Source organism: Indicator indicator, chromosome 21 (assembly GCF_027791375.1).
Source record: "Indicator indicator isolate 239-I01 chromosome 21, UM_Iind_1.1, whole genome shotgun sequence".
In the NCBI taxonomy this organism is placed as follows: domain Eukaryota; kingdom Metazoa; phylum Chordata; class Aves; order Piciformes; family Indicatoridae; genus Indicator; species Indicator indicator.
This window is the reverse complement of record NC_072030.1, coordinates 16759009-16785054: the sequence shown is the minus strand read 5'-3', so window position 1 is coordinate 16785054 and position 26046 is coordinate 16759009. Positions and strand designations below refer to the sequence as shown.

The 26046-nt window shown below is 43.0% G+C and overlaps 1 protein-coding gene across 4 annotated transcripts in view; it reads left to right on the top strand.

The window, feature by feature from the left end:
* Positions 1-26046, top strand: part of NAV2 (neuron navigator 2) — a 334773-nt gene that overhangs the window by 205098 nt on the left and 103629 nt on the right. For 3 of the 4 annotated variants that reach the window (XM_054390533.1, XM_054390531.1, XM_054390532.1), the window contains exons 4-6: positions 5790-5862; positions 10640-10907; positions 16718-16875. In XM_054390533.1, the coding sequence (XP_054246508.1) occupies positions 5790-5862; positions 10640-10907; positions 16718-16875 (499 nt within the window). Of the gene's footprint in view, positions 1-5789; positions 5863-10639; positions 10908-12809; positions 12879-16717; positions 16876-26046 lie in introns of all 4 variants that reach the window. The other variant, XM_054390530.1, reaches the window with a different exon arrangement.

Sequence of the window (26046 nt, the reverse complement as noted above, 5' to 3'; positions counted from 1 at the left end):
AACCAGAGGCATGCAGGGGCATCTGCTGTGTCAGGAATTGTAAAGAGTGCTGGTAAGAAATGCTTGCACTGCACTGCCTCCTCTGAAGCTCTGATTTTTTTTCTGGCTGCTCATTCAAGAGGGTGGAGTGACACTGCGTCCCCAGCTCATGAGGCATAGTGCATGGGTCATAGCTAGGCGTCCCCAGTGGTTTTCTTCACCTTACAAAGCAAGGGTTATGCTTGCTGTGTAAGGTGCACATGCTTACAGAGCTCTTTAGCATCTTGCAGTAAGATACTAAGGCAAGAACAGAAGTTCTGGGTCGTAAGTGCTGGGTCCTGTGCATTTCATGGCACTTTTCCTCTCACTATAGCTTACAGAGTGTGGGAGGTGGTGCTTGTGTCTGGCACTTCTGGTTCAGAGGTAGGAGAGGCAAGGCCATCCAGTTCAAACACTTAACCAGGTGATGTCTAGTTTTATTTTCTTAAATCAATCTTTCAGTTACAGGTGTCCATGTCTATATTGTAGTCTTTAAGGTGGATACCACAGATGAATAGATTTGGAGGAGAAGGGGAGAAAAAAAGGCATCATAAATGAAGATTTAACTTTTCTCATGAAATAGAGATACAGAAGAGTTTAGGGGAAAGCCTTCTACCACCATCTTTCCCTCTGTGTGCAGTTGTCTTGTTTGTAGATTCCCAGTTCCCTGATACCTGTGGGCTGGATTGTGAGGAGCCAGCTCATGTCCAGCCAGATGTATCAGTTTAGAAATTGATCTGTGCCTTCCAAACCCATTAAAAGGGGCTTTGAAACCAAATGTGTTTGCTTCCATGGGACACAGTCCTCAGCCAGTAAAGCCTGCCAAACTTTAGCAAGCTCAACACAGAGCCAGATCAGGTCTCTTTGCTTTGCTGTACCAATTCCTGCAGTGCTGGAGAGCATCAGAGAAATTTGCTCAAATGGAGCACTAGAGACAGCTTGGGTCTGTCAGGCTCAAATCCAGTGCTAATAAGCCTTGTCAAATTGAGTTTAGTACTGCAGAACCATGTGGGACCATCAGTGCTTATTAATCTAGTCCCAGTGCCAGCAATGACATGACAAAGATCCTCACTGCCTCCATGAAAAATCTCCTAGGTGAGAACCTTTCTCTCCTTGTCATCTTCCCTGGGTTTTTCTGCTGTGGGGAGTATCCCAGTCTTCCTTTGCTCCAGATAAGAGCTGGCTGGCTTTTACATCATCTATTACAGACTATTCTATGTCTTGTCCTCTACCCAAGATCCATTTGAGGGTGTTTTCTTTTCCCAACCTCCCTAGTTTTTCCCTCCAAACAAAAGCCTGTAATTGTGCTGATCAGTCTCAGCTGGCATGTGGAAAATCCTGTGGTTGATAGAGGATGAAGTTGTATGGAGCACAGGCTCTCGGACCAAGAAGATTTGGAGATTGCCACCACAACTGCATTTGGGATTTTAGAATGAAGTCCCAGAACATATTGGCATTGTTCTTAGTAACTGGGTGAAGGAGGGTAAAATAAGTTTCCCCTCCTAAATGGTCAATAAACCCTAGCAGGGCTTTCTGCTGTTTGGTTACAGAAAATTCTCCCCTTTCCTCCTTCCCTCCCCTTTCCCCTTCCCCTCGTTTTTTGCTCACAGGTTTTGAAACAGTGTTTCACAGCAGTGTTTCAGCACAGTGTGATAACTGAACATTTTATGGTGTTGTATATTAATATATCCTTTTTGCACAGCAAGGAGGGAGACAGGTTGTTGTGTTACCTCTCACGTGTGTGAGAGCACACAGCAGGTAAGATAAGGGTAAAGATTAGATGTGGTAAGACAAAGGCAAAGGATGAGATGTTTGAAAGCTCAGAGCACTGAAGTGGAGACTCACATGAGGGAAACAGAATATCCATATCAGCCAGAAGTGAGTGGGGAGAGAGGCCAGCAAAGTTAATATGGAAAATGTGGACTTGAAGGCAAAGAAGAGAGATACTTGGTGGTGGAGAGAGATATTGGCAGAGACACAGGTGACAGCTGAAACATAGCTGGAGATGGGACTGGAAGAGTTGGATGCCCACTTCTCAATGTGACCCTTACCAACTCTTTTTTTTTTTTTTTTTTTTGTTGAAGAGTGTGAGTTGGTGAAATCTTCTTTATTGTCGGTGTGCATGTCACATATTAGACATATTTCTCAAAGAACACCTTAATGAATTGAAATAATAAAGGTGAAAGCTGGTGTGTTATGACCCGTCCTTGAAGGATAGAACTTGGGTACCTGTTAAGGAGATGATTGTCAGGCATAATATGACCTGAAGCCATCTGCATCACCTGAGCAGCTAACTATGTGAATGCAATATCCACTAAGTGGGTGAGCTGATGTGTTTTGCACAAAGAACTAAAAATGGCTTCTGCTATATTAAAGAAATAATGTTGGAAAAGAAAATAAAATCTTTTTAGTTGCTTGTATTTTTCTCATGGAAAACAGTTCTGTCTTTGCTCTTCAAGAGCAGGTTTCCAATTTAACCTGCTCCTCTAAACATTTTGAACATTTTTATAGAGCCAGCGTTGTCTAAACGTTGCCATAGCTAGGTGCAATAAATCTACAGGACTGCTGCTCCAAGCCCTGCTGGGCTGGTGGGGCTGATGTCTGGCTGATCCTGCTCCACAAAGCCAAGGAGGACTCTGCTGCCTGGACATGTGCTGCTAATTCAGGGGAGCAGCTCCATGGGAAAGATCAAAGGCATCACAAGCATGTTTTTCCTCCCAGATTCCTAGCACAGGATTTTTGGGAACATACCCCAGTGGTTAAATATAGGCCAGGCCTTTTCAAGTAATCCTACTCCGAGCTTGTTCTCAGCTATGTACTAAAGGGAATTTCTCTGTCTTCTGGTAACCTTCCCCCTGCTTCGCTTGGGGAGTTTGTATCTTATTGTCAGTGTATGTTTGGAAATTTGAGTTTTATGTTGCCATAGCAACAAATGGGTCTCTTCTGGCCCTACCCATGGTATGTTTCCTCAGAGCTGAAGGCCGGTTGGATGGGAAGATGTTCCCCAGAGCTGTGCCAGACTGCCCAGCAGCAGACACCCGTGTAGCACTTGGCCAGATGCTGAGCTTAGGAATGTTTAGAGCATTTTCTCTAAGCTTCCTGGGTTTCTGTTGATCAAGTGTGATCTGGTGGTGTCATGTAGGCATGATTTACTGCAGAGGTCATTTGCCAAGTTGCTTCTGCTTGGATGTCCTTTTCCCTCATTTTATACTGGTTCTTACTCCTAGATAAGGTTTGGTTTGCTGTCTCTGGTTTGTTTGTTTTTTTTTTTTTTTTCCCGGAGATCCAGACAGCTGTTATGCTGTTTGCTTACCATTTGTATGTTGTTATCAGTGAGACAGGCAGGGCAGGATCACAGGTTTCTGTGTTGCAGAGCTTGCAGTCTAAATACAACCACAAGCCACCCTCTCACCTCCACCATCATCCTACCTAGCAAATAACATGACAGGTAGAGCTGGACTGGTTTGGGAAAGGCCAAGATATGCAGCCCTCTGCCATAAGGCATGGTAAGATGTCACTGAACAGATACTTGTTTCATTGCTGGAGGAAAAGGCTTCTGAAACTCTTCTGCCTGTGGAGAGGGGAGACAAAGCAGTATGTGCATGATGTTCTGTCCATTGGCTGGATGGAGATGGTACCTTTGGAGATGTTGCTGAGGACAGGCTGTATTTCCCATAAGGGGATTGTCTTCATTGTGTCCCCCCTGTATCTTTTTTTCTGCATTTTGTGGTACCCTCTTTGTGTTCCTCATTCCTTTTCCATAGTAGTAGAGCAGCAAAAAGCTCCTGTTTCTCACAGCCTTTGGCTGGGTATTAGAACTGGTGTGGCAAGGTAGCCCAACTGTCCTTTAATACAGCAGTGGTGTGCAGGTCACTCAACCTGCTCTGGATCTGCAATGAGCATGAGATTAGGAAATCAGCAAGAACTACTATGTAGCACCAAGAGTGAGGGTACAGATGAGGAACTTGCTACCCAGAAGTAAATCTTTACCCTCTGGTCACTCCATCCTAAAGAAGAGTTTAAGCAAAGATTAGGGATCTGGGAAGAGAAGCAAAGCAGAACTAAAAAAGCTACTTTGAGTTTCTGCAACTGCATATCTAGAGTGAAGATGAGATGCTACTTGTCCTCCTCATTAGGAGGGGAGACATCTACCCATGGCTGCAGAAGGCTGAAATTGTTCTGGGCTCCATGTGCCATGTGAAGTGCAAGTGGTAGGAATGGCCTCGTGGTGTTTATTCTTGAAAAGGTGAACTTTGGTTTTCTGGCCAAGTCCCAAATCACCTCAATAAAAGAGCCACATTAAAAGCTTGAAAGGGTTCTTGAGCACTGAAGAAGGAAAAAGGTAGAGATTGACTGTGGTGTCATATTGAAGTGTGGATTAATGAACCTTTGAATTGCACCCAGCTACAGGCTCTAAGATCTGAATACTGCAGGAAATGTGTTCTTCGGTATCTGTCTGGGTTTGGAAGTATCTAGTGTGTTTAAACTAGGCATGAAGCTACTGCAAGATCTCTCTTGTGATGTTGAGGTGTGGGGGAAGCAATGCCTAACTCAGCCAACCTTTCTGGAGATTACTTAGGTAGATTTTGAGTCCAGTCTGCATATAGCAGCTTTAGGCACTAACAAGTCAGACCTGCTGTGCAGAAGACCTTACCTGGTCAAAATTCACTTTATCCTGTTGTGATTTAACCCCAGGTGGCAAGTAAGCACTACACAGACACACAGCCACCCTGGAACTGGGAAAAAAAGAGGTACAACTTGTGGGCTGAGATACGGTTTCATAGAAGAGGAAAACAGTAATAGAATTACACAAAACAAGTGATGCACAAAGCAACTGCTCACCACCCACTGAGCCCTGCCCAGCCAGTCCCTGAGTCACCATGTTCCCCCTTAGCTCCCCCCAGTTTATGTACTGGGCATGATGCCTTATGGTCTGGAATACCCCTTTGGCTTGTTTGGGTCAGCTGCCCTAGCTGTGTCCCCTCCCAGCTCCTTGTGCACCCCCAGCCTCCAAGGGCAGGACAGAGTGAGAAGTCCTTGCCTTGGTGTAAGCACTGCTCAGCAACAGCTAAACCCTCAGTGTGTTACCAGTGTTGTTGTCATCCTAAATTCATAACACAGCTACTACAAGGAAAATGAACTATCCCAGCTGAAAGCAGGCCACCAGTGCAATTCAGTGTGGTTGTGCCATCTCTGAAGGGCAGGATGTGCCCCTCAGTGAGCTCCCAGCCTTGCCTGTCACTTCTGACATGCAGAGGATGTCACAAGTCACCGTTTTTTGGATTCCAGCTGGAGTTTCCTGTTACAGGTTTTATATTTAACTACTTTTGTGGCTGGAAACTTTTGCCAGCTGTCAACTTAAGAGCAAGTGGCAATCTGCCTTCTCTAGCAATGTGGTCTCCATGTTTATTTTCAGTTTCATGTCTGTTATAGTTATCACAGGTTAAAAATCCTGGCATAACATCCTTGACCCTTCAGTAAGTGGTCTGTGGTCTTTTTTTCTTTGTGTGTGTGGTTAAAGTATTGAATAACTTGTTTCATGCAAGCACAAATAACAGAAAGTCCTGACCCACCTGGTTCTGGCTGAGGTTAGGACCTTAGTAACTGAGGAGGTTTCGTGTTATGATTTCCACATCATGAGCCAAGGGACTTTTTGTGTGATACAAAGACTGAGTGCAATAAAGGGTGTCAGGAGATGAAAGTAAACAGTTAGTACAATGAATTTGCTTTTTGTGTCACTTGTTTTCTTTTGTTTGTTTGCTCCTGAACAGATTGAAAACATAGATGCATGCCTGAGTTTCCTGGCTGCTAAGGGAATTAACATCCAGGGGCTGTCAGCAGAAGGTGAGTTGGTCGGTTTGTTAAAGCTGCTTTTCCAATCAGCAACCTGATTTACTGCTTGTGATTGTAACCAGCACATGAGGTGCAATGGGAGATCAAGACGAATGATTTCAGGGTAATTGGAACTTTTAACAGTTTTTGTTTCTTATTTTTTCCCCCACATCTCAGTGTGAAAGGTGGGTAAAATACAGAGCTAAGGTTCCCACAGCTGACTGGTAAAAACAATCAATGAGTCCAAAGCAGAATTCAATCACTTCTTTGTTTCTTTCTGTTAAAACCCAGAATTTTTCCATCTCAGTTCTATAACTGCCACGTGGATCAGAGTATGTAGATTTTACACACGTTTAAAGTGACCTGCTGGTGATTGTTTGCCTCTTGAGAGAAAAATATATTTCCTCATTCTTCAGTTTTTCTCTTAGCTGCAATAGTATCCTCCTTTCTTTCTTTTTTTTTTTTTTTAGGAAGATTTTTATTAAAGATTGCTTCCAAAAGATAAAATAGAAATATTGTGAACCAAAACAGAAAAAGGAAAAAAAAAACTTTTTGACCTCTGATTAACCACTCTGCTTTTGAAGAGAAGCAGAATGTTTCTGCAACCCAAACATGACTGGGTGTGCTATATTCCTTTATGCCAGTGCATGACATATGTCATGATGTGTGGTACCTTTTGGCTCAGAAACTGTTTAGCTGCTGTCTTATTACGAGATCAGACAGATTTCTGTCATCCTCAGCACCAGCTTTCACTTATACTTTCATTTAAATACAGTTGGAAAAGCAGCTGCTAAGGGAAACTTTGAATATGTTACACAGAATCTGCTTCAGTGCTTTACAGAAGGAATAATTGGATGTGTGGCACCAGGTGAGACTTCAGGTTAGATTTGGTGGCTAATTTTCTTTGCAAAGTTAGTCTAGAGGAGGTTATATCATCCAGTCATGCATGTACCTTTACCTGTGTGTGAATAACTTCATTGCCTGTATGTTTGAAGCTGTGTTTTCTTCCTCTAAAGGAATGCTAGAGCTTAGGCAAGAAAGGATGTGTGGGTGTGGTGTGCTGATCCAAGCAGGCATTTAAGCACTGGAGAGGACAGGAAGAGCAAAAGGGTGAAAATGTTTGGGTAAAGATAAGGAAAGTTTAATGAGTGAAGGAAAGAAGATGACCAGAACAGGTGATGTCAGGAGGTGTTCAATGGGAAAGCTAAGATAAGTAGCAGACTTGTTGGTGAGAAAACTGTCTGGGTGTGCCAAGTTGGCAGTGTGGTGGTCGTTCACCCTGGGGAAGGGACAGCATGATCAAGGGCTGTTGCTCTTCTCCCAGATCACAAGTCACACTCGGCAAGATAGGGATTATCCCTTGGCTTTGCTGATTTTGTATTTTTTTCCTTTCTTTTACACTGCCTAGGAATTAACTTGTTGTATCACACAGAAGCTAAGGAGAGACCAGCAGTGTTTGCTGCCAACACAAGTTACTGAGTCCAACACTAACACAAAAGGAAAAGGGAGGAGGAGGGAAGGAGCTTTTTTTTTTTTAAATAAAATAAAGTTAAAAGACTTGAATTCAACAGTAAATTCAAATTCTGTTCTTAGTCACTCTTTAACTGTGCTGAGGAAGGCAGGGGAAAGTGAGGAAGAGAGGACACAGAACCCCTTCAAAGGCAGAGTACTGTAACCAAACACACAGTGTTTCTGCACAAGTTGCCAAGACCTACTAGGTCAACTGCAAGGAACTTTGTTTACTTCACTGGCAGATCCTCATCTCTAGGAGGAAGGAGAAGATTGTGATTGCTTCCAAATGGGAATAAACACTGAAGCCTCTCCTGGGTTGCATGAGAATATTTTTCAATAGAGCAGTTCTAGTGTGGAGGGAAGTTAATGATTCAAAACTGGAATTTGGATGGCTCCTAAATGTTGAAATAATTTAGGATTCCATGTGTCATATCCTTCCAGTGTTAAAAACTCCTGCTTTCATATGTGCATGCCACTTAGGTATAGTCTTTTTTTCATGGATTTATGCAATGAAGACCCAGGAGATCTGCAATCACTGATGCTGACCACACTGTGGTAGATTCAGGCCCCCTTCCCCAGCAGCGTGGAGCCAACCAGGCACTCCCTTCTCAACCAGTTTCAAATCCTAGCATCTCTATTTGTCATTACTGAAGAAAACTCTGGGGATGATAGAAAATTCTTTGCTCATCTTGCTGTGATGTTTGCCCTTTGCTTTGATCTCTCTACATATTCATGCTCTTAAGCTTGTTTCCAGGCTGAGCTGGGTTTTAGACTCCCGAAACTGCAGCTGCCCAGCTAAGCTTGCCCTCCTCCACACAGGATCTCCTTGCTGCCAAGATATGGAAGACTATGGGAAACATAAACATGCAGTAGACATTCAACCTGATGTCATGGGCAGCAGCTGCACCTCTCCTGGTAACAGATTAGCTGGATAACAATTAGCTGAACAAATCATGACACCATAAAGTGATGAAAGAAAATGTCTCACTAGACTTTGGAACAGCCACAATTCAGCTTGGACTTCTTCCTCTGAAATGACACTCACAGTTCTGTAGGCAAGTGAATTTCAGAGTGCACTCTCTGCAGTTCCTCTGGTTTAGGTCCTTTCCAGTGTCAAGGTGGAGTTTTTGTTTCCACACACACCAAGTCCAGTCAAGTGTTGTGAAGACAGAGGAGGACGATCAGCAAACTGCAGTGGTGGAAGTTGCAGCTGTAGGGGAAACAAGCAGCAATGGAGATATTCCAGGGTGGAAATTTCCAAAGAGCAGATTTGTGGGAATTCTGTGCAAACCAAATTCCAGGTTCTTCTCAAATGTCTGGAGTGTTTGTTTCAAATGCAGAAGCAGAGTAATTTTTGGCTCCCTGTTTAAGATGGGTGGGTGACACGCTCGTCCTTATCTAAGTTAATCTGCCTATATAAGCTGACACATGGACTGGAGGGGACTTGGAGCAGGAAGCAGCTGAGACTGCCCTGATGGGCAGAGTGCAGTGAGGCTGAAGGACTCTTTGAAATACTCTTTTTGTACAAAGTGCAGGGGCAAACTGCCAGGCCAATTACCTCAGCCTGTCCGTAAGATAAGAGAAACAGAACTACCTCTGAAAGTCCCATTGAAAATATTGTGCTTAAAATCCAGAGAGAAGGAGACTGCTTCTTTTGAAACTCATTAAAGGTGTTTTGCTTTTGATTATTATTTTTTTGATCAGCCTAGGAAAATAATTGTGATCTTGATAATAGTTGATATCTTCTGATAAATGCAGCAGAAAGCAGACAGCCATAGAGAGCAGCTTGTTTTTAGGTGGGTTATTGTTAGAATTGCCTCTCACTGCACTTGGAAATCAAGTTTCCAGTTGCATGAAGCTTTGCTAACTTTAAACACACAGACCCGTGGTGATTTATTTTATCTGCTGGCCCCTATTTGTGCAGCTAAGCTTCCCAGTGCCTCTGGGTCTGTTTAGTTATGCTTCACCCTGTGATTAAGTGCTACTTTCCTTACAATTCCCCTGAGTAATTTGAGTTCTTTACTGAAGATAAGGAGATCCTTTTCACTGTGCTTTGCTGTCTTTTGTGTCTGTTCCACTTTATTGTCGACTTCCATCCATGTCCTCCCTAGCTAAACACAGGCTGAAGAGAGCAGGAACCTGCTTGATGCAGATGCTGATGCAGTGAGACATGAGGCTGCATGGGAATGGACTGGGAAAAGGGGGAACAGGCAGGATTCATCAGGACCTCACTGTCCAGGAGGAGACTAAAACTGGCTAGGAAAAGAAAGGAAGACAGAAAGTTAGCTGCCCAAGGTTCCTGGGATTTAAAATCATTAGAACAAGGGAATGGAGACAGTGAAGGGAGGGCACTGGTGGAAGGGCCAGGCTGCAGGCAGGAAAAGAGGGAAACAAAAAGGAAATTTAAGCTAGAAGCTAAAAAGGAAAGGCAAGGAATATCCTGAGGATTTGGGAGATAACCAGGACTACTTAAATATGGTCTAAGAACAGAATGACATTTAGGAATGGAAATGGTTATACATTCATTGTCAATGTATGTCAATTCAAGTACTTTGGGTATCCATTCTTTATCTGCTTGTGACAGTATCAGACTGGTAATTATCTGGTTTAATAAAGCTATTTCACCCAATAACCACATTTGCTGGTGCAAAACTTGTGTCAGATTGTCATAGTGGAAACAATCAATCTCAATTTAGGATGAGAGGAAATGGTCTTGAGTTGTACCAGCTGAGGGTAGATTTAGATATTAGGAAAAAATTCAGGCTGCTGAGGGGAGGTGGTGGAGTCATCAAACCTGGAGGTGTTCAAGAAATATGTGACCATGGCACTTTGGGATGTGGTTTAGTGGGCATGGTGGTGTTGGGTTGATGATGGAACTCTGATGATCTTAAAGGTCTTTTCTCACCTTAAAAATTCTGTGATATTCCAGAAATTATATAATATTGTGTGATAACTGAGTCATTTCTCCTCCTTGTGCATATTGAGGACTGAGAAATCATTCACAGTGTGCTGTTGCTCATTCACTTCTCAGGGGGTTTTTGGTTTGTTTGGGGTTTTTTCATTAGTTTAAAGGAAGTGGTGTTTCAACTATGCTGGCATTAACACAGACAAGAGCAGAACTGCAAGACAACCCAGGGGAGAGATGAGTTTAGTCATTTGCAGTTGGTGCTCACTGGTAACCAGCTGTACTGCTGGTCAGAGATGCAGAAAGTCTGTCATGTCCCAAAGGAACCGAGTCTGGGTGGCTCACCAGTAACTTCTGAATGTTGCCTTGCAGAAATCAGGAATGGGAATCTAAAGGCCATCTTGGGCCTTTTCTTCAGTCTATCTCGATACAAGCAACAGCAACAGCAGCCACAGAAGCAACAGCCACAACACTATCCGTCCCAGCAGCCTCCCCCAGTATCCCAGCAAGCAGGGCCTCCACCCCCGTGCCAGGCTGGGGTACCCCAGCAGCAGGTACCAGCTCCGTTCCAGCCTCCGTGCCAACAGCCCCCTCAAGCTGCGCAGCTTCAGTTCAAAGCACAACCAGAAATGCAGTCCAGGTGGGCAAATTTCCTTGGTGGTGGGGTTTTTTTGACTTCTGTGTTTCTTGTTGTTAAAGGTCTTCAGATGCCAAAGAAACTTCTTGCTTGTGTTCAGCTCTAGAATAAAGAGCATGCTGGAAATTGAATGCTGGGTAGCAATTGACCTGACACCTTTGGGAGCTAAACCAGATGTGCTTAAATCTGTTCCAAGTGCTGGGATGGGTGTAAAATACCTGCTAGAGCAAGCAACCACAGTATTTCATAAGAATAAATATTTTATATATATATATATATAATAGTTTTATATATATAAAAAAATATATCTAATACTTTGCTCTCAGTATTCCTTTTGCTTCCTTCTATTCACAAAGCAGGTATGTTGTTACCATTACAGATCATAGACCTGGAGCATATGAAAAACAACTTTTGAGTTCCAAATTTACAAGAACTTCAGTCCTCACAAAGAGGTGGAAGGCTCTGGCAGTGGTAAAAGAAATCAAGTTCATCACACAGTCAAAAGGAAATCCTGGCTTGCTGGTCAAAAATAGGCTCTTGGTTTGCATACATGAAAACTAAATTTCACAAATGGTGCTTCTAGAGCAGAATATAGATGAACAGAGGCAGGTCTTTGTCCCTTGGATGTCTTTAATCCTAGGGGTGCTCTTTGCAGGTTAGGATGAATGCAAATTGTGAAGGCAGTATCCCCACAAACAGCCTTCTGCTTGTCTGACCCTTCCCCTGCTGGGAGGGCAAGGGCTTGGGTGGGCATAACTGGGCAGAATTAAAGGCTGAAGCCATGTTTGCACAACCACTGAAGTATGAAAACCTTTTGTTTGATATTTCAATTTAAGGCTTATTTGTCTTAAAATAACACCTGTTAAGGTGAACAGTAGCTGAAGTGCTGCTTCATGAGTATAAATGAAACCTTTCAAGTGAGCCTGCTCAGAGCTTATTTGGTTTTTGCTCGGTCATGCTCATTTTGGGTGTAAACAATGCTTCTATACAACTGAAAACCAGAGAGCTGCTACAGCATGTAGAAACTTGTACAGGAAATAATTACTGTAGAACAAAGATGTGGTTGAACATCCCTGGAGGTGTTCAAGGCCAGGTTGGAGGAGGCCTGGTCTAGTGGAAGGTGTCCCTGTCTATGGCAGGGGAGTTGGAACTGGATGATCTTTAAGGTCCTTTCCAACCTAAACCATTCTGCGCTTCTCCCCTCCTGCGCTTCTCCCCTCCTGCGCTTCTCCCCTCCTGCGCTTCTCCCCTCCTGCGCTTCTCCCCTCCTGCGCTTCTCCCCTCCTGCGCTTCTCCCCTCCTGCGCTTCTCCCCTCCTGCGCTTCTCCCCTCCTGCGCTTCTCCCCTCCTGCGCTTCTCCCCTCCTGCGCTTCTCCCCTCCTGCGCTTCTCCCCTCCAAACATGCAGAGGTGTATGGGATGGTTTGAATATTGCTTTGGTATTTTCAGTACATTGTCTGGATTGTGCTGAGTTCCAAATGATCTCACAATATCTAACCCAAAGGTTAGATCTAACAATATCTAAACCAAAGTGTGATGTTTTCTTGTCTATACTGCAGTTACATTGCTCAGATTCTCCTTAAATACATCTAAAAGGCTGAGAAGGAAAAGAGTAATCAAGGGGAGGAACAGGGTGGGGGGAAGGAGGGTTGCATGCAGAATCAAATGTTCAGTGCTCTGTAAAAATTAATTCATTTCAGAGTTCTGACCTGAAGTCATACTTCAGGCAAGAAGCTTTTCTTTTTTTTTTTTTTTTTTTGTTTTGTTTTTTTTCCTCCTGTGAAATTCATAAAAGCTCTTTCTTCCCTAGAAGTAGTTACCCAGTTCAGTGCCTGGGGTAAAAAAACAAACCAAAAAAAAGTTTGTGTGTTCACTGTTGTCTTCCACTTTTTCTTTCCTGTCACAGTGCATCTCCCAGGGACTCATCTCAAAGCAAAATCATCCGATTCACTCTTGGTCAGAAAAAGTCTTCTAGGTTAGCATTTCTTCATCTTCTGCAAAGCATGAGTAATCCTTTTGCAATATTTCTGGATGCATGTTTAGGGTTCCTGTTGAAAACAGTTTGTCACTAGGTGTTTTACAACAACTGCAGCCTGGAAGTGTTAGATGGATTTCCTTTCCTTTTTCCCTTTCCTTTTTCCCTTTCCTTTTTCCCTTTCCTTTTTCCCTTTCCTTTTTCCCTTTCCTTTTTCCCTTTCCTTTTTCCCTTTCCTTTTTCCCTTTCCTTTTTCCCTTTCCTTTTTTCCCTTTCCTTTTTCCCTTTCCTTTTTCCCTTTCCTTTTTCCCTTTCCTTTTTCCCTTTCCTTTTTCCCTTTCCTTTTTCCCTTTCCTTTTTCCCTTTCCTTTTTCCCTTTCCTTTTTCCCTTTCCTTTTTCCCTTTCCTTTTTCCCTTTCCTTTTTCCCTTTCCTTTTTCCCTTTCCTTTTTCCCTTTCCTTTTTCCCTTTCCTTTTTCCCTTTCCTTTTTCCCTTTCCTTTTTCCCTTTCCTTTTTCCCTTTCCTTTTTCCCTTTCCTTTTTCCCTTTCCTTTTTCCCTTTCCTTTTTCCCTTTCCTTTTTCCCTTTCCTTTTTCCCTTTCCTTTTTCCCTTTCCTTTTTCCCTTTCCTTTTTCCCTTTCCTTTTTCCCTTTCCTTTTTTCCCTTTCCTTTTTCCCTTTCCTTTTTCCCTTTCCTTTTTCCCTTTCCTTTTTCCCTTTCCTTTTTCCCTTTCCTTTTTCCCTTTCCTTTTTCCCTTTCCTTTTTCCCTTTCCCCTTCCCTCGAGGAAATAATTTGGTTTTCTTGTCCTTATGAGCTTTTGAGAACAAAAACATGGTTCTGGGAGTTCTCTCCCCACTGTACACTTCTGTATTAGCTGTGTTTATTGCTGCATTGCTGAAACAACAGCATCAGGCTAAGTGTCTTAGGTAGTCAGTGGAGCATCCTGTGAGCTGTGCTAGCCCAGCCAGCACCATGTGGGTCTGTCTCACAGAGTTCCTGCTCTGAAGCTGAGCACATCTAGTTTCCCTTCATAGATGTTTCAGTCTATTCATAGGTATTTCAGACTCTTTTTTTTTTTTAGGGTTTTTTTCCCTGAATCCCAGCATGACTTGCATGCCAGCTCTTATAACCATCTCATCTCAGTGATCAGAAAGGTTGCTGTGTTACTGATGTGGCTATTAATCATGGGCACTTCTCCTACAATTCCATATTAAAATGCTTTGCTGGGAGTTTTTATCTAGTTATTACTATATAGTCTCTAAAACTGATAAACTACGTAACTGTCACTGTACCCTTTTTTTTTTTTGCTAAGTTTGTGAACTATTGCTTAGGGTTTTTATTCAGCTTGGCAAGATTGTATGGATCATTACTTCTGCTGTAGAATTTGGGGCTATTTCCCCCATCTCACCTCTCTTATGACAACAGGACTGCAGTATAACTGCTGTTAAAATGACCCATGTTTGCTTTTCATGTTCTCTTTTGATCATCATTATGGGTTGACAGTTCATATGTGCCTAGAAGAGGTGCTCACGAGCAGTAACGGAGAGTGTTCTCTGAGCTCAGTACCTTGTCTCTAAGAGCAAGGAGCTAGAAATATTCCCCTCCACCCCTTCAGGTTTTTTTTTTTTTCTCCCCCTAGATTTCACAGGCACTGCTGTGAAATGTCTTGGCCTAAGACCAAAAGCAGGGGCTTAAAATCAGTCAGTTAACTGCAGGGGTGGGAAAAAGTCTAAGAGAAATGTTATCTTTTTCAAGAGTGTTTTTAGCACCTTTTTTTTTTTTATTCTCATATGTTTTTATTGGCAGTGACAATCCTGACTTCAGTTGAAAACTTGTCACTTCTTGAGTGGTCACATGGTTTGAGGAGCTTTATTTACTTAAAAATGTGACAGGTTTGAAAAACTTGTTTGGATGGGTATGGGGAGCCTTTTCTTACCCATCAGCACAAGAGCCTTATCCCTTCCCTCCCTGCTAGAAAACTCCCCTCCCAATACTAGGGCCTTCAGTAGCCTTCCTGTGGTGGTTGGCTTTGTTTTGTCACTGAGTAGAAACTTCCAGCTGAGCTTCTTGTGCATCCCACTAATGTGTAGGAAATCTGATCTGTTTCCTATTAAGCAAAACAAATTCTTAATGAACTCTCATGTCTTGGTGGCTTCTAAGGTCTCCAACATAACATTTGTCCCAACACAGCATTTGTCCCAGGTTTGCCTCTGCTTCTTCCAGTGCAGTCTCCTCTGCAGTGGTTGAAGCATGTCTGAGGTGCTCTCATTTACACCTTGAGCTGCAAGGAGGAGTTTGTGCAACTTTCTAGCACCCTCCAGTGTTGAAAAGGGCTGGATAAATTGGAGGGTTCATCGAAAAGGCTTCAGCAAAGTTAACCTCAGAACCATGATATGCTGTGCCAGATTTGTGGTGCTTTGAGCTTGTAAAGTCATTTTTGGTTTTCTGTTTGAATGGTGCCCTTGTGCCTTTTCTGAGCTTTGAAAGCATGTGCATGCAGCTGCTGACATTTCTCCTCTTTTCCTTCATGTTTCATTTTGTATTTCCTATGACTTCACTAGTCTTGGAGAAATCAGTTTATTTAGGAAGCCCTGCTGGACTCTTCCCTGGCTTCTCTTGCTTCCCAGCGGCACAACGGTGATTTGCTTGCTTGCATCCCCATTCTCTTTGGCAACTGGCACATCTTCATTTTAGCCTGTAATTGGCATGAGGTATTTAAGACAGATCTTGTGGTTTATATAGAGAAGTTTTGAAGAGATTCTTCTCAAGAGAAAATCTGAAGATGGCAGAGCGCAGTCCCTTTCAGTGCTGCTGGAGGTGACAAGAACTGGTTCTTTTAGTCTGGCATGGGAGGTCCTTGCTTTACAGAAGTGAGCTGCTTCCCTGACTCTCTGCACTATGCATTCATAGCAACTGCCAAATATTTTTACTGTTTTATCTACTTAGAATGTAGGAACACGTGCTGGTTGGTGCACAAAAGAACAGTAGAGGCATGGTAACTTTCTGCAGCACTTTGACTTCCAAGGGCTCAGGCACAGATGTTGTTCTGAGATGTGGTGCCAGTGGCTTTCCTAATCTGATGAGCTTTACAGAAAAGCCTTCTCCCTCCCCTTTTGCCTGCAAAGCATGAAAGTAGTTTCCCTCCCTGCCTATGTACTCTAGACTCCTAACTACATTTTTTTCTAGGTGAACATCTAACTCTTGTGAACACAGGTAAGGAAATGCTGGAAGAGATTGAGCCAGTTTAAACCAGAGGCTTATCCTCAGCTCCCCCATAATGTGGTTGCCCTGAAAGGGGGCACTTGAGGTTTGTGTGATTTTTATAGGCTCAGGTAGTTCAACTAGGTTAAAATTCCACTAGGTTTGGCTGCCAAGCTTTGTAGCTTTCAGAGCAGGATCTGAATCTGCTTTTACTCTACAAGGGAGAGGGCAACCATGTTCTGTCTCATTGTTTTGTCCAAAATAAGGGTAGCCCTTGTGAACAGCACATAATAAAGTGTCCAGCAAACTGGTTTAAGAACAGTAGGTTCTCCCTTAGTCTTAACCTTGTACCAGTGATATAGTCTCCACTGAATTTGCTTGCAACTACTTCTGATTCAACATTTATGGTGAGTGACCATTAATTTCAGTTCAGAGAAGTTCTTTTCTGATGTTAAACAGTTCAGACTGTACCTTGTCTGACATGCATAGGACAGCTCTTTTATTTGCTCTTATAAAAGAGCAAAGACCTTTATGAGCATATTAATCATTTTCTTTCCAGCTGATGCATGGGTATTCCCTCATTGCTTCCCCAGATTGCTTCTAACATCTCTTTAATCACATTGCAATTCTTTCATCAGACTTCCAGGCCCCACCATGAGGGTGTCCGCTGCGGGCAGTGAAGCCAAAGCTCGTGGTTCCCTTAGTGCCAACAATCGACGCAGCCAGAGCTTTAACAACTATGACAAATCCAAGCCTGGGCTTCCCCCTCCAACACCAACGAGTAGTAATGACAAAGGTAAGCACTCAAGATCTTTACATGCTCAGATTTTTCCTAATCGTGGCTTTGTTCGAGGGAAATGGAATCTTCTATTGAGCTCTGGAAGACTATCTCAGAGCTGTGTGTTGTAAACATGACATTTACAATCCAAAAAGCAGCTGGCTCTTCTCAAAGGAGAGCAGGTCCTCCTGTAGTGTCACTGAAGTTCTGACTTGTAGTCCTCTTTTAACATAGCTGAAGTTCACAAGATGTTAGGGCTTGGAAGGGACCTCCAAAAATCATCAAGTCCAACCCCCCCTTCCAGAGGAGGTCCATAGAATCCAGCACAGGTCACACAGAAATGCATCCAGATGGGTCTGGAAAGTCTCCAGAGAAGGAGACTCCACAACCTCTCTGGAGAGCCTGTTGTAGCTTGCTGTCCTGAAAGTACATGCAAAAACCAGCCTTGAGGAAACCTGGTGCTGCCAAAGTGACATCTTGATGAGTAGCTTGACAGGAATGGAGAATGACCACTGATGATTTCTTCAGTGTTTTTATAGGGTGAAAACTTCCTCTTGTGTCCTTTTCAGTTACAAAAGTAGGTGAGTGTTGGATAGCATAGTGTTTGAAGGCAGGAACATGTCATAGCTTTATAAATGGTGTAGTGAAGCTGTGTGCCTGGCAGTGCCTCAGAGGAGCTGAGCACTGTGTTCTGTCTGAAGTGGTGCTTTTTTGAATGACATTTACTGGCTTCGTGTCCATTCACTAGGCTGGAGTCATCTGACAGCATTCATTAGTTTGGCTTTGTAGCTCTGAGCTCTGTGGAGCAGCATTTAGCAGTGGAGTTTTGGGGGATGTGGCTGGTGAGAACTGAGCAAATCACTCCAGTCTGATCTGGTCAAATTGTTGGCAGAGGCTGGCAGCTAATTCTATATCCTGAGCAGAGTCACTGCTCTGCCCAGGAGAGATCAGTGCTGGGTTTCACTCCCATCTCCTTGCAGTGACTTGGCAGTCACAGCCCTGAGGCTCAAGTCTCCTCCTCCTCTGTGCATAGCTTCTGTTTACAGTAATGAGGGTTTTGCTTGAAGGAAAAACTCTGGTCTGGGTCAACTTGCCTGTGGTCCTTATGCTTGTTTCTTTCCAGGAAATTGTGTTTTTCCCTTCTCTAGAAACTGTTGTCCTATGATTGCATGTCATTAGGTTTTGGAATGTTACCTCAGCTAGCTATTACAGCCCCAAACCTCATGATGATGGCAATGGAGGAGCCTCCAGGGACATTCTGAATCACCTTGGTCAGACCTTATATGGGAAGAAAATTAAATTCCCATCTGAATAATATGATTCTTATAATTATATTATAATTTAATGTATGAACTTAATATGCTGCTAAATTAGCAACGTTCTGCCTTGGTAAATCCCTGCTTGCTTATTTCAGAAGGGTCACTGTGTAAACAGTAATTATTTAACTGTAACATCAGCATCTAAATCTGAATTAGATCTGGCTTGCAGCTGGAAGAGCAAGCAGTTATGGCATGAGCAGTGGAGCTGATGAACCCTTGTTTTCCTCTGTAATATCTCCTTACTGTCTCCTTATTATCAATACTCTCCTATTTGCTCATGTCCCATAACTCCTGAACCGGGGGATGTGTCTTGTCTTGAAGCATGTGTTGACTGGCTGTGTGATTCCTACCTGTGCATGGGTGGTGTGCTGTTAAGCTACACTGAAAAGGGAGCTTGAACTATCTTGGCTTTTCTCTCAGTTTACCAAGATGACTAAATAAGGACAGTCAAGTACTGCTTCCACTCTTAAAAAAAAAAAAAAAAAAAAAGGAAAGAAAGAAAAAAAAAAAACCTCAGAGAGAAATAACAATAATTTGTCAGCTGAGTAATTTAAGTATCAACTGCATTTGGGCAGGCAGTTCTGTGAACCTTCATTCCTCATCCTAATCCATCTCCTCAGGAAGATAAACTGGTTGCTGAAGAAGCACACAAGAGCCTCTACTTTTTAGGGGGTATTACACATGACAGAAAGAAAGAAGGGTGGGTTTGAGGTTGACAGCCTGCAGAAGTTGTATTAAATACTCAGAGTTTTGCTCTGGTCAAAATTTCCAGTCATAAATTATGGTCTTACAAAAAAAAAAAAGAAAAAAAAGAGGGCTTATGTAAGTTGAACTTGAACTTCACTTAAAAATATAATCCTGACACAAAGTTGGTCTGCATCCATGAGAAACAAAAGCAGTTGGTCTGACAAATTTTTGGCTTCTTTTAAGCTAATTGTAACATTGCCAGACAAAGTTTATTGTCAAAGTGCTAAGACAATTCAAGTTTTCTGACCCATATCCTGTATTTTGCTGAAGGAAATGAGACTTACATGACCATGTTGTGTGCCAGTCTTGGTACATTTTCATCTCTTTAGCCTTCATGAGCTCCATTGAGTGTTTTTGGAGAAGGAAACCAGAGAAAGGGAAATCTGCCTGCTTTGGCAGCCTGTTTTGGCAGGAGTGGTCACTTTGGGCTCGAAGGTAGCCTTCAGTGCATTGTGTTTGAATCATTTCTTACATAGTAGGTTGCAATGTTCAGCTTTTAGTAATAAATGCGTGGCCTTTCCCTCCAAATGTGAGTTGTCTTGTGAGTCAATTGGCTGTGTCTTGTGGCAATGAAAGTGCATTAATTGAAACAGCATAGAGCAGAAGTGAAAAGGACAGTAAATGGAGCATGGAGGAATAACTGGCTACTGGGAGATAAATAACCTAGATTTTTGGGACAGATTCCATGAATCAGTTAATGATGAGACCACTGGTTTTCTAGAAGCCTTGGGGAGGGGATTTAGGTGACATCAAAAATGATGTCAGTGAGAGACTGTTGGATGGATGCATGCATGCAATGTTTGCGTGTGTCCACTCAGCAAAAGAACACAGGAAAAGAGATTTGAGTCTCGCTTCCTACACCTCACATTGTGTCTTCAGTGCTTTATTTTGCTTTCTCAGTCTTCCCATGCTGTCTGAAACCAGTTTCAAGATGTGGAGAAGAGCTACATACATCTTCTCTAGTAGATATGACTGGGACACCTAGGTCAGGCCTGTGGACTCTTCATTTCAGGACAGAGCACAAAGGTTTAATTTGGTTTTTGGAGTTTGTATGCAAAATTCCCTTCCAATTTATAGGAATTTCAGTGCCCTCATTCCTCATGTCATAAAATGCCAATCCCCTGTGGTACCAGTTTGTAATTGTCACAGCCATTAGCCATGTGTAACTGCAGTAGCATTCCAGGCAGGGTATGGCAATGTGTGAAATTCCCGTTCCATGCTTTTATTCTTTTAAAAAAGGTGCAGGTAAAGTCTAATTATATTTTTGGATTTTGAGAAAAATAATGAGCCACTCAGGCTTGGGAGTTGTTTTTTAATGTCATCAGAATCCCTTCATACAGTTGGAGCCTTTTCATTCACTTCTGAAATGTCAGTTATTTACTCAATGCATATGTAAGTGTACCTTTGGTTTGCTTTCTTGTCCTTTAAAATGCTTTACACCACAACCATACTATAGCATGAAAAGCTTTAGCCACCTCCCAAAGTCACTGCAGAAGTCATTTAAATCAGAAGTGGAATGTAGAGAGGCAAGTGAGCTTTGCACTTCTGTGCCTGGATGTGATTTACTAGTTACTCCTTATCTCAAGGCTCCACATAGCCATGGCCTTCTAATTGCCTAACATGAGCACCAAGTAAAAATAACCAAAATTTGATTTATGTGCTATTTCAAATAAAGAAAACTGAGTTTTCTCCATGACAAAAAGTAGCAGAGCAGTGTCCTAAGTAGTATGAAGAAGGAGATGTCAACACTGAAGCATACAACCTCAGTACAGACTTTGACACAGTCAATTTTCTCATGAGCTTGTTTCAGTGGTTTGATTATCTACACACAATGGAGGTAATTTTTATTTATCTTTTATTGTTGACCAGCTCTGAACACCCTCATATGTCCACTATCCACACTGATCTTCAAGCACCCACTTTTCCTTTTGCAGTCTCTGAAGTCTGGTGATGTTGTATGGGAATATTCTGTTTATTACTCCACGCTTTGTAAACTCCCTGAACTTCTGAAGTTGTAGGAAGCATGGATTTAATCTGCCACCTGTAGTATGTTTGTAAAGGGATATTGTAATGTGGCAGGCTTGCAAGCTTTTTCTTAGCTATTTTTATCTTCTACTTTGTCCCTCATATTTTATCTAAAATAATCCTACAGAGGGCAGCAGCAGTCTGTGGGAAAAATGACACTTTGCCTTCAGATTGAATGTTAGATAAATGTCTATAGGTGGAAAAAAAGGAAACACTTCCAGACTTGGACCATTTCCATGTGAGATCCCAGGAAGTTATTATTAATCAGGTTTTGAAGAAGGCAGTGCTCATAATGTCAGATTTTTTTGCTTAAACAGGTAGCCTTAGCATTAAATAGGTAGTATCTTAACTTCATGTTATCAAAATAAAACTGACAAGTTAGGAAAATGTTAGTAAGAAGATGTAAACTCCACTCTGCTGGGCAAAGCAGTCATAGGGGTCTATGGTTAGATACACCGAATGTGTGCTAAAAATGTGTGCACTTTATGGGTAGGGAGTTAGATTTATCAATCCAGTTCAGGAGGGCACAACTTGCTTTAGTAGGAACAACTCTTGGAAGTTAAATCTTTAGAGCTGTGAGGAGATTGTCACAACTAGACAGAAGAGAATCCCCATGGTACTGATTCCTGGAGGTGCACTGCTCATGCTCAGAAGGTCTTTGGGGCATTCCCTGGTGTGCTTTCCTGTTCCTGTTGTCTGAATTAGCAGACATCAATTTGAAATAAAAACAGTGGTGGTTTAGAGTTAGTTTACAAGATAATATTTTAATTTACCAAGAGTGTAAGAACCAACAAAAAAATTACAGTAGTGAAAGAAGAGCTCTGAGACTTGTGAAGCATGATACAAACTTCTGCTGGAGTTAACATTTTCAATTGAGTGCCCAGAGGATGGAGCCAGGCTCTGCTGGGTGATGCCCACTGCCAGCACAAGGGGTACTGGGTGGAAGCTAAGGCATAAGAAGTTCCATGGAAACAGGAGGAAACATTTTTTTCACTGTAAAGGTGATGGAACACGCTGCTCAGGGCGGTTGTGGAGTCTCCCTCTCTGCAGATATGCAAAACCCATCTGGATGCATTCCTGTGTGACCTGATATGGGTGATCCTGTTCTGGCAGGGGGGGTGGACTGGCTGATCTTTTGAGGTCCCTTCCAGCCCCTAACATTCTGTGATTCTGTGTAATTTCCCCCCCTCCTTTATAGTAGTATTCAGCATAGAAGCCTGACTGTGGAAGCAAAGGCTTCTTGCAGCTGCAGGGACAGGGGTGGTTATGACAGCTGTGGCAGGGGAGCTGAGACATCCAATCCAGTTCCTGTGGAATTAAGCCTGCTTGACTCAGGGCTGGCAGAAGGTTACTGGGATGGCTGAGCAGTCAAGTCTCTTCCAAGTGGAAGCTGTATATGTGGCCAGGCTGTACCAGTGCTCAGTGCTGCCTCATCTGCCCTGCTTCCTGGCCAAAGAAAGAGGCATTGCTTTTGGTGTGTAATGGTTGAGATGAGCAGGATAACAAGTGGTGTGCTTAAAGCAAAGAAAACTCCTTGCTGTTTCTGTTCAGTGATGATGTGTGACTGTTTCAGTGCTGGGTGTGTTAATGACCAGCCTGGGCTGCTGTAAACTCATTTGAAATGACTACTGTCCTCTGGAAGAACAACATTTAGATAAAGACATTTTATTGTCCCATCTTAATGCCTCTGTGTTTGCCAAGCATAAGGTTACTGGTTTGTGTCAGCAGGTGACCCTCATGAGAGTCATTGGCATCAAACAAAACACTCATCTTCAGGCAACTGAGGTAGATATAGATAATAGAATCATAGAGTGGTTTGGGTTGGAAGGGACCTCCAAAGGTCACCTGGTCCAAATCCCCTGCAGTCAGCAGGGACATCCTTCACTAGAGCAGGTTGCCCAGAGCCTTGTCCAGCCTAACCTAGAGTTTATCTTCAGGGATGGGGCATCAACTGCCTCTCTGGGCAACCTGTTGCAGGGTTCCACTACTCTTGTGGTGCAGAACTTGCTCCTAACATCCAATCTAAATCTGCTCTTCTCTCATTTCAAACCATTGCCTCTTGTCCTGTCCCTGCAGGCCTTTGCAAACAGTTCCTTTGCAGCCTTCTTGTAGCCCCCAACAGTTACTGGAAGGCTGCTCTTAGGTCTCTGTAGAGCCTTTCCTTCTCCAGGCTGAACAACCCCAGCTCCCTCAGCCTGTCCTTGTAGCAGAGGTGTTCCAACCCTTTGATCACTTTTGTGGCCCTCCTCTGGACCCTCTCCATCAAGTCCATATATGTGTGTGTGTATATATATACACATATATGAAAATATCTCCTGGGATGCTGCTTGCACCCTTTCAATTTCCTAATCAAATGAATTTTTGGCAAGATTCTTTTCTGACATATTTATGTTGGGTGTGTGCCCATAAAGCAGCTTATAGACTGTCAGAATGTAACAAGCAATATGACACATTTCTAGGAGAAGATGCAAGTATGCAGTAAATCATCTTTGTGCTTCTTTTTACAACTGTTTGACTGGCTGAATTTGGCATTTAAAAAGATGTCCTCTTTTGGCCTAAACAAAGGCTGGCTGAAGGCTTCATTGCAGCTGGAGTGGAGATTTACAAGACCACAGAACTTTGCCATAGTTGGTATAAGCTTTAGGAACATCTAAAACAAGCCAAATATGTATTTAAATAAGTTTAAGGGGGAAAAAAAAAAGAAAAAACAAACAAAACAAAACCAAACCCCAAACCGAAGAAGAACAACCAATGGCATGTTCTTAACTGGAGAGTTCATGGGGATGTAAACCTTGAGCTCTGAAGTAAAACATAACCTTGAGAAGCAGCTTGTTGCCCAGTGTGCATCTGTGTAGCTGCATTGGAAAGAGTGGAACCACATTAATTTATACCAGCTGAAGAGCTGGCCCAGAATCTCATGGCCTTTACAGTTCCTAGATGTTTCCTTTTAAAATAAATATTTACAGTTTCTTGTAAATTTATTGCTGGGTGAGTTATGCCAGAAGGGCAGCCATGGAAATGAAAGTTCACTCTGAAATCCTAGCAAAGGAAACAGCAGTGGTGCTCCAGCCCAGACTTCTGTAAGTGCCAGCATGTTACTACCACACCTTTAGAAGCCTCCTTTCCCTGGGCAAAAGAGAAAGGAACCCCATTTATGAGTTTTCTCCTGAGCCTTCTGTCTGTTTCTCATCCCTAAGCAAATACACCTAGAAAAATCCATGACTGGTGCCAAAGAGCTGCCACCAGCTCTGAAGTGGCTGATGAGCATAAAGCCATGGCCCAGCTCTTCATTACTGTCATGGAGAATAGATTGTCACCTGCATGTTGACCTGGTTTGAAAGACCTCCTGCTACAGGGATAAAGTGGTTTCATTGATCAGAGAGAGGAAATGAAGCTCCTGGTGTAAATAGGAGTATGTGTCTGTCAGCTGGGTTTGGTCATAGGTTTTTTCAGCATATTTATGTAGGTCCATATATAGGTGTAAAGATAGATGAGGGTAAAGTGTTTGTGTTCCTGTTTGGTGGACTCCACTGTTTAAATGTAGAACATCCACACCTGAGAGCGCTTTGGTACTCACCACTTCACTCTGTGCAGCTGGGCAGCTGTGAGGAACACATTTCTGAGTTAGTATGTGGTTTAGCTGGGACCTGTTGACTAAGTGGGAGTTTTCTGAGATCATTTCTCCCATTGCCTGTCCCTTCTCTGTTAAAACTCTTGCCTCCATTTCTTCCTCCATGGTCATTCCGGGCCCTGATTGGAGCCACCACTACTAGTCAAAACAGGCCAATATTCCCTTAGTGCACTTCTCAGACCACCTATATATGTGTTTATTGTGGTTCATGTAACCTGCCTGTAGGAAAGATGTGCTAGGGCAAGGCTGCTAAGTGTACATATTGTCCACTCCAGCTTTATATAAGACTAATGAAAGCCTCCATACCAGTTCCCTGTCTGGAACTCATTAATGCTTTTAAATCACTCTGTTAGAAGAAATCTTGGGGGATTTGATTGTACAAGTAATGAGAAGAAGATGCAGAGTGATGAACAAGAATGCTGTTTGTCTGGTATTAAATGGAGGGTGCAACTTGTTTTGAATGGCACAGTGAGCTTGGTTTCATTATTTTTATGATCATCTAGCTGGTATGTGGTCGATAGAGGTCCCTCCAACCTCTTTCTTAGGCAGTCATGTGGACAGCATTTTGAATTTTACAGTAACTAAACAAAAACAAGAAGGAATTCAAGTGTCTCAGTCAGTTATGTCAAGACAATGAGGAAAGCATCGCCTGTGCTCCAGTTTTATTTCCCTTCAGCACAAATGCTGAGTCTTGGCCAACAGCAGGACTGTTGTTTTGTGTGCTGGAGCTGCATGTGAGGGAAGGAGACCCTACAGGAATGGGGAAGTTGAGTTAGTGACACTTCCATGGGCTTCACTACAGATTTGCAGAGGTACAGCACATTTCTGTGAACACACAGAGCTGCTGTGTATCCAGCACTGGGATTGAAGAAATAGATACGATGGAAGGAGAGAAACATATCGAGGAGTAAAGGTAATTTTCGTCTTGTGGTACAGGAGGTTAAATCACCCCTGAAGGAGGGGAAGCCAGTGGATAGAAGCTAAAGGAATGGATCCTGCTCAGCTCAGTGAAGCCCTTATCCCTCAGCAAAGCAAAACATTTCCTATCTGGGCTTTTCTCAGGCTGTGCAGTTTCCCTGTGGCAATCTCTGCTTTAAGGAATGGTTTTGTTGCCTTTTTGTTGTGATCCGGAGTAGAGGAGACAACACAAAGCTTCAGTCACCTTGTGGGTGGAGGCCATGCTTCTTGCCCACCCTGAGCTGGTCATTCAGCCAGTCCCTTCCACCCAGCTGTGGTTCTTTACGATTGGAATAGAAACTTCTGTGGGCCAGAAGAATTGTGCTTGTTTTGAGGAAGGGCTGTGTGCCAGGGTGCTCTTGTTGGGAATGTTCTGCTCTACCTGCTGGTGGTTTGGATTACAGAAAGACTGATTTTTATAGACAGCTCCTGGCAGAAGTGCAGGCATTTCCAGACGTTGGGGGTTTGCTAAGCATGATAGATCATTACTGAAAAAGAGCACAGCTCAGC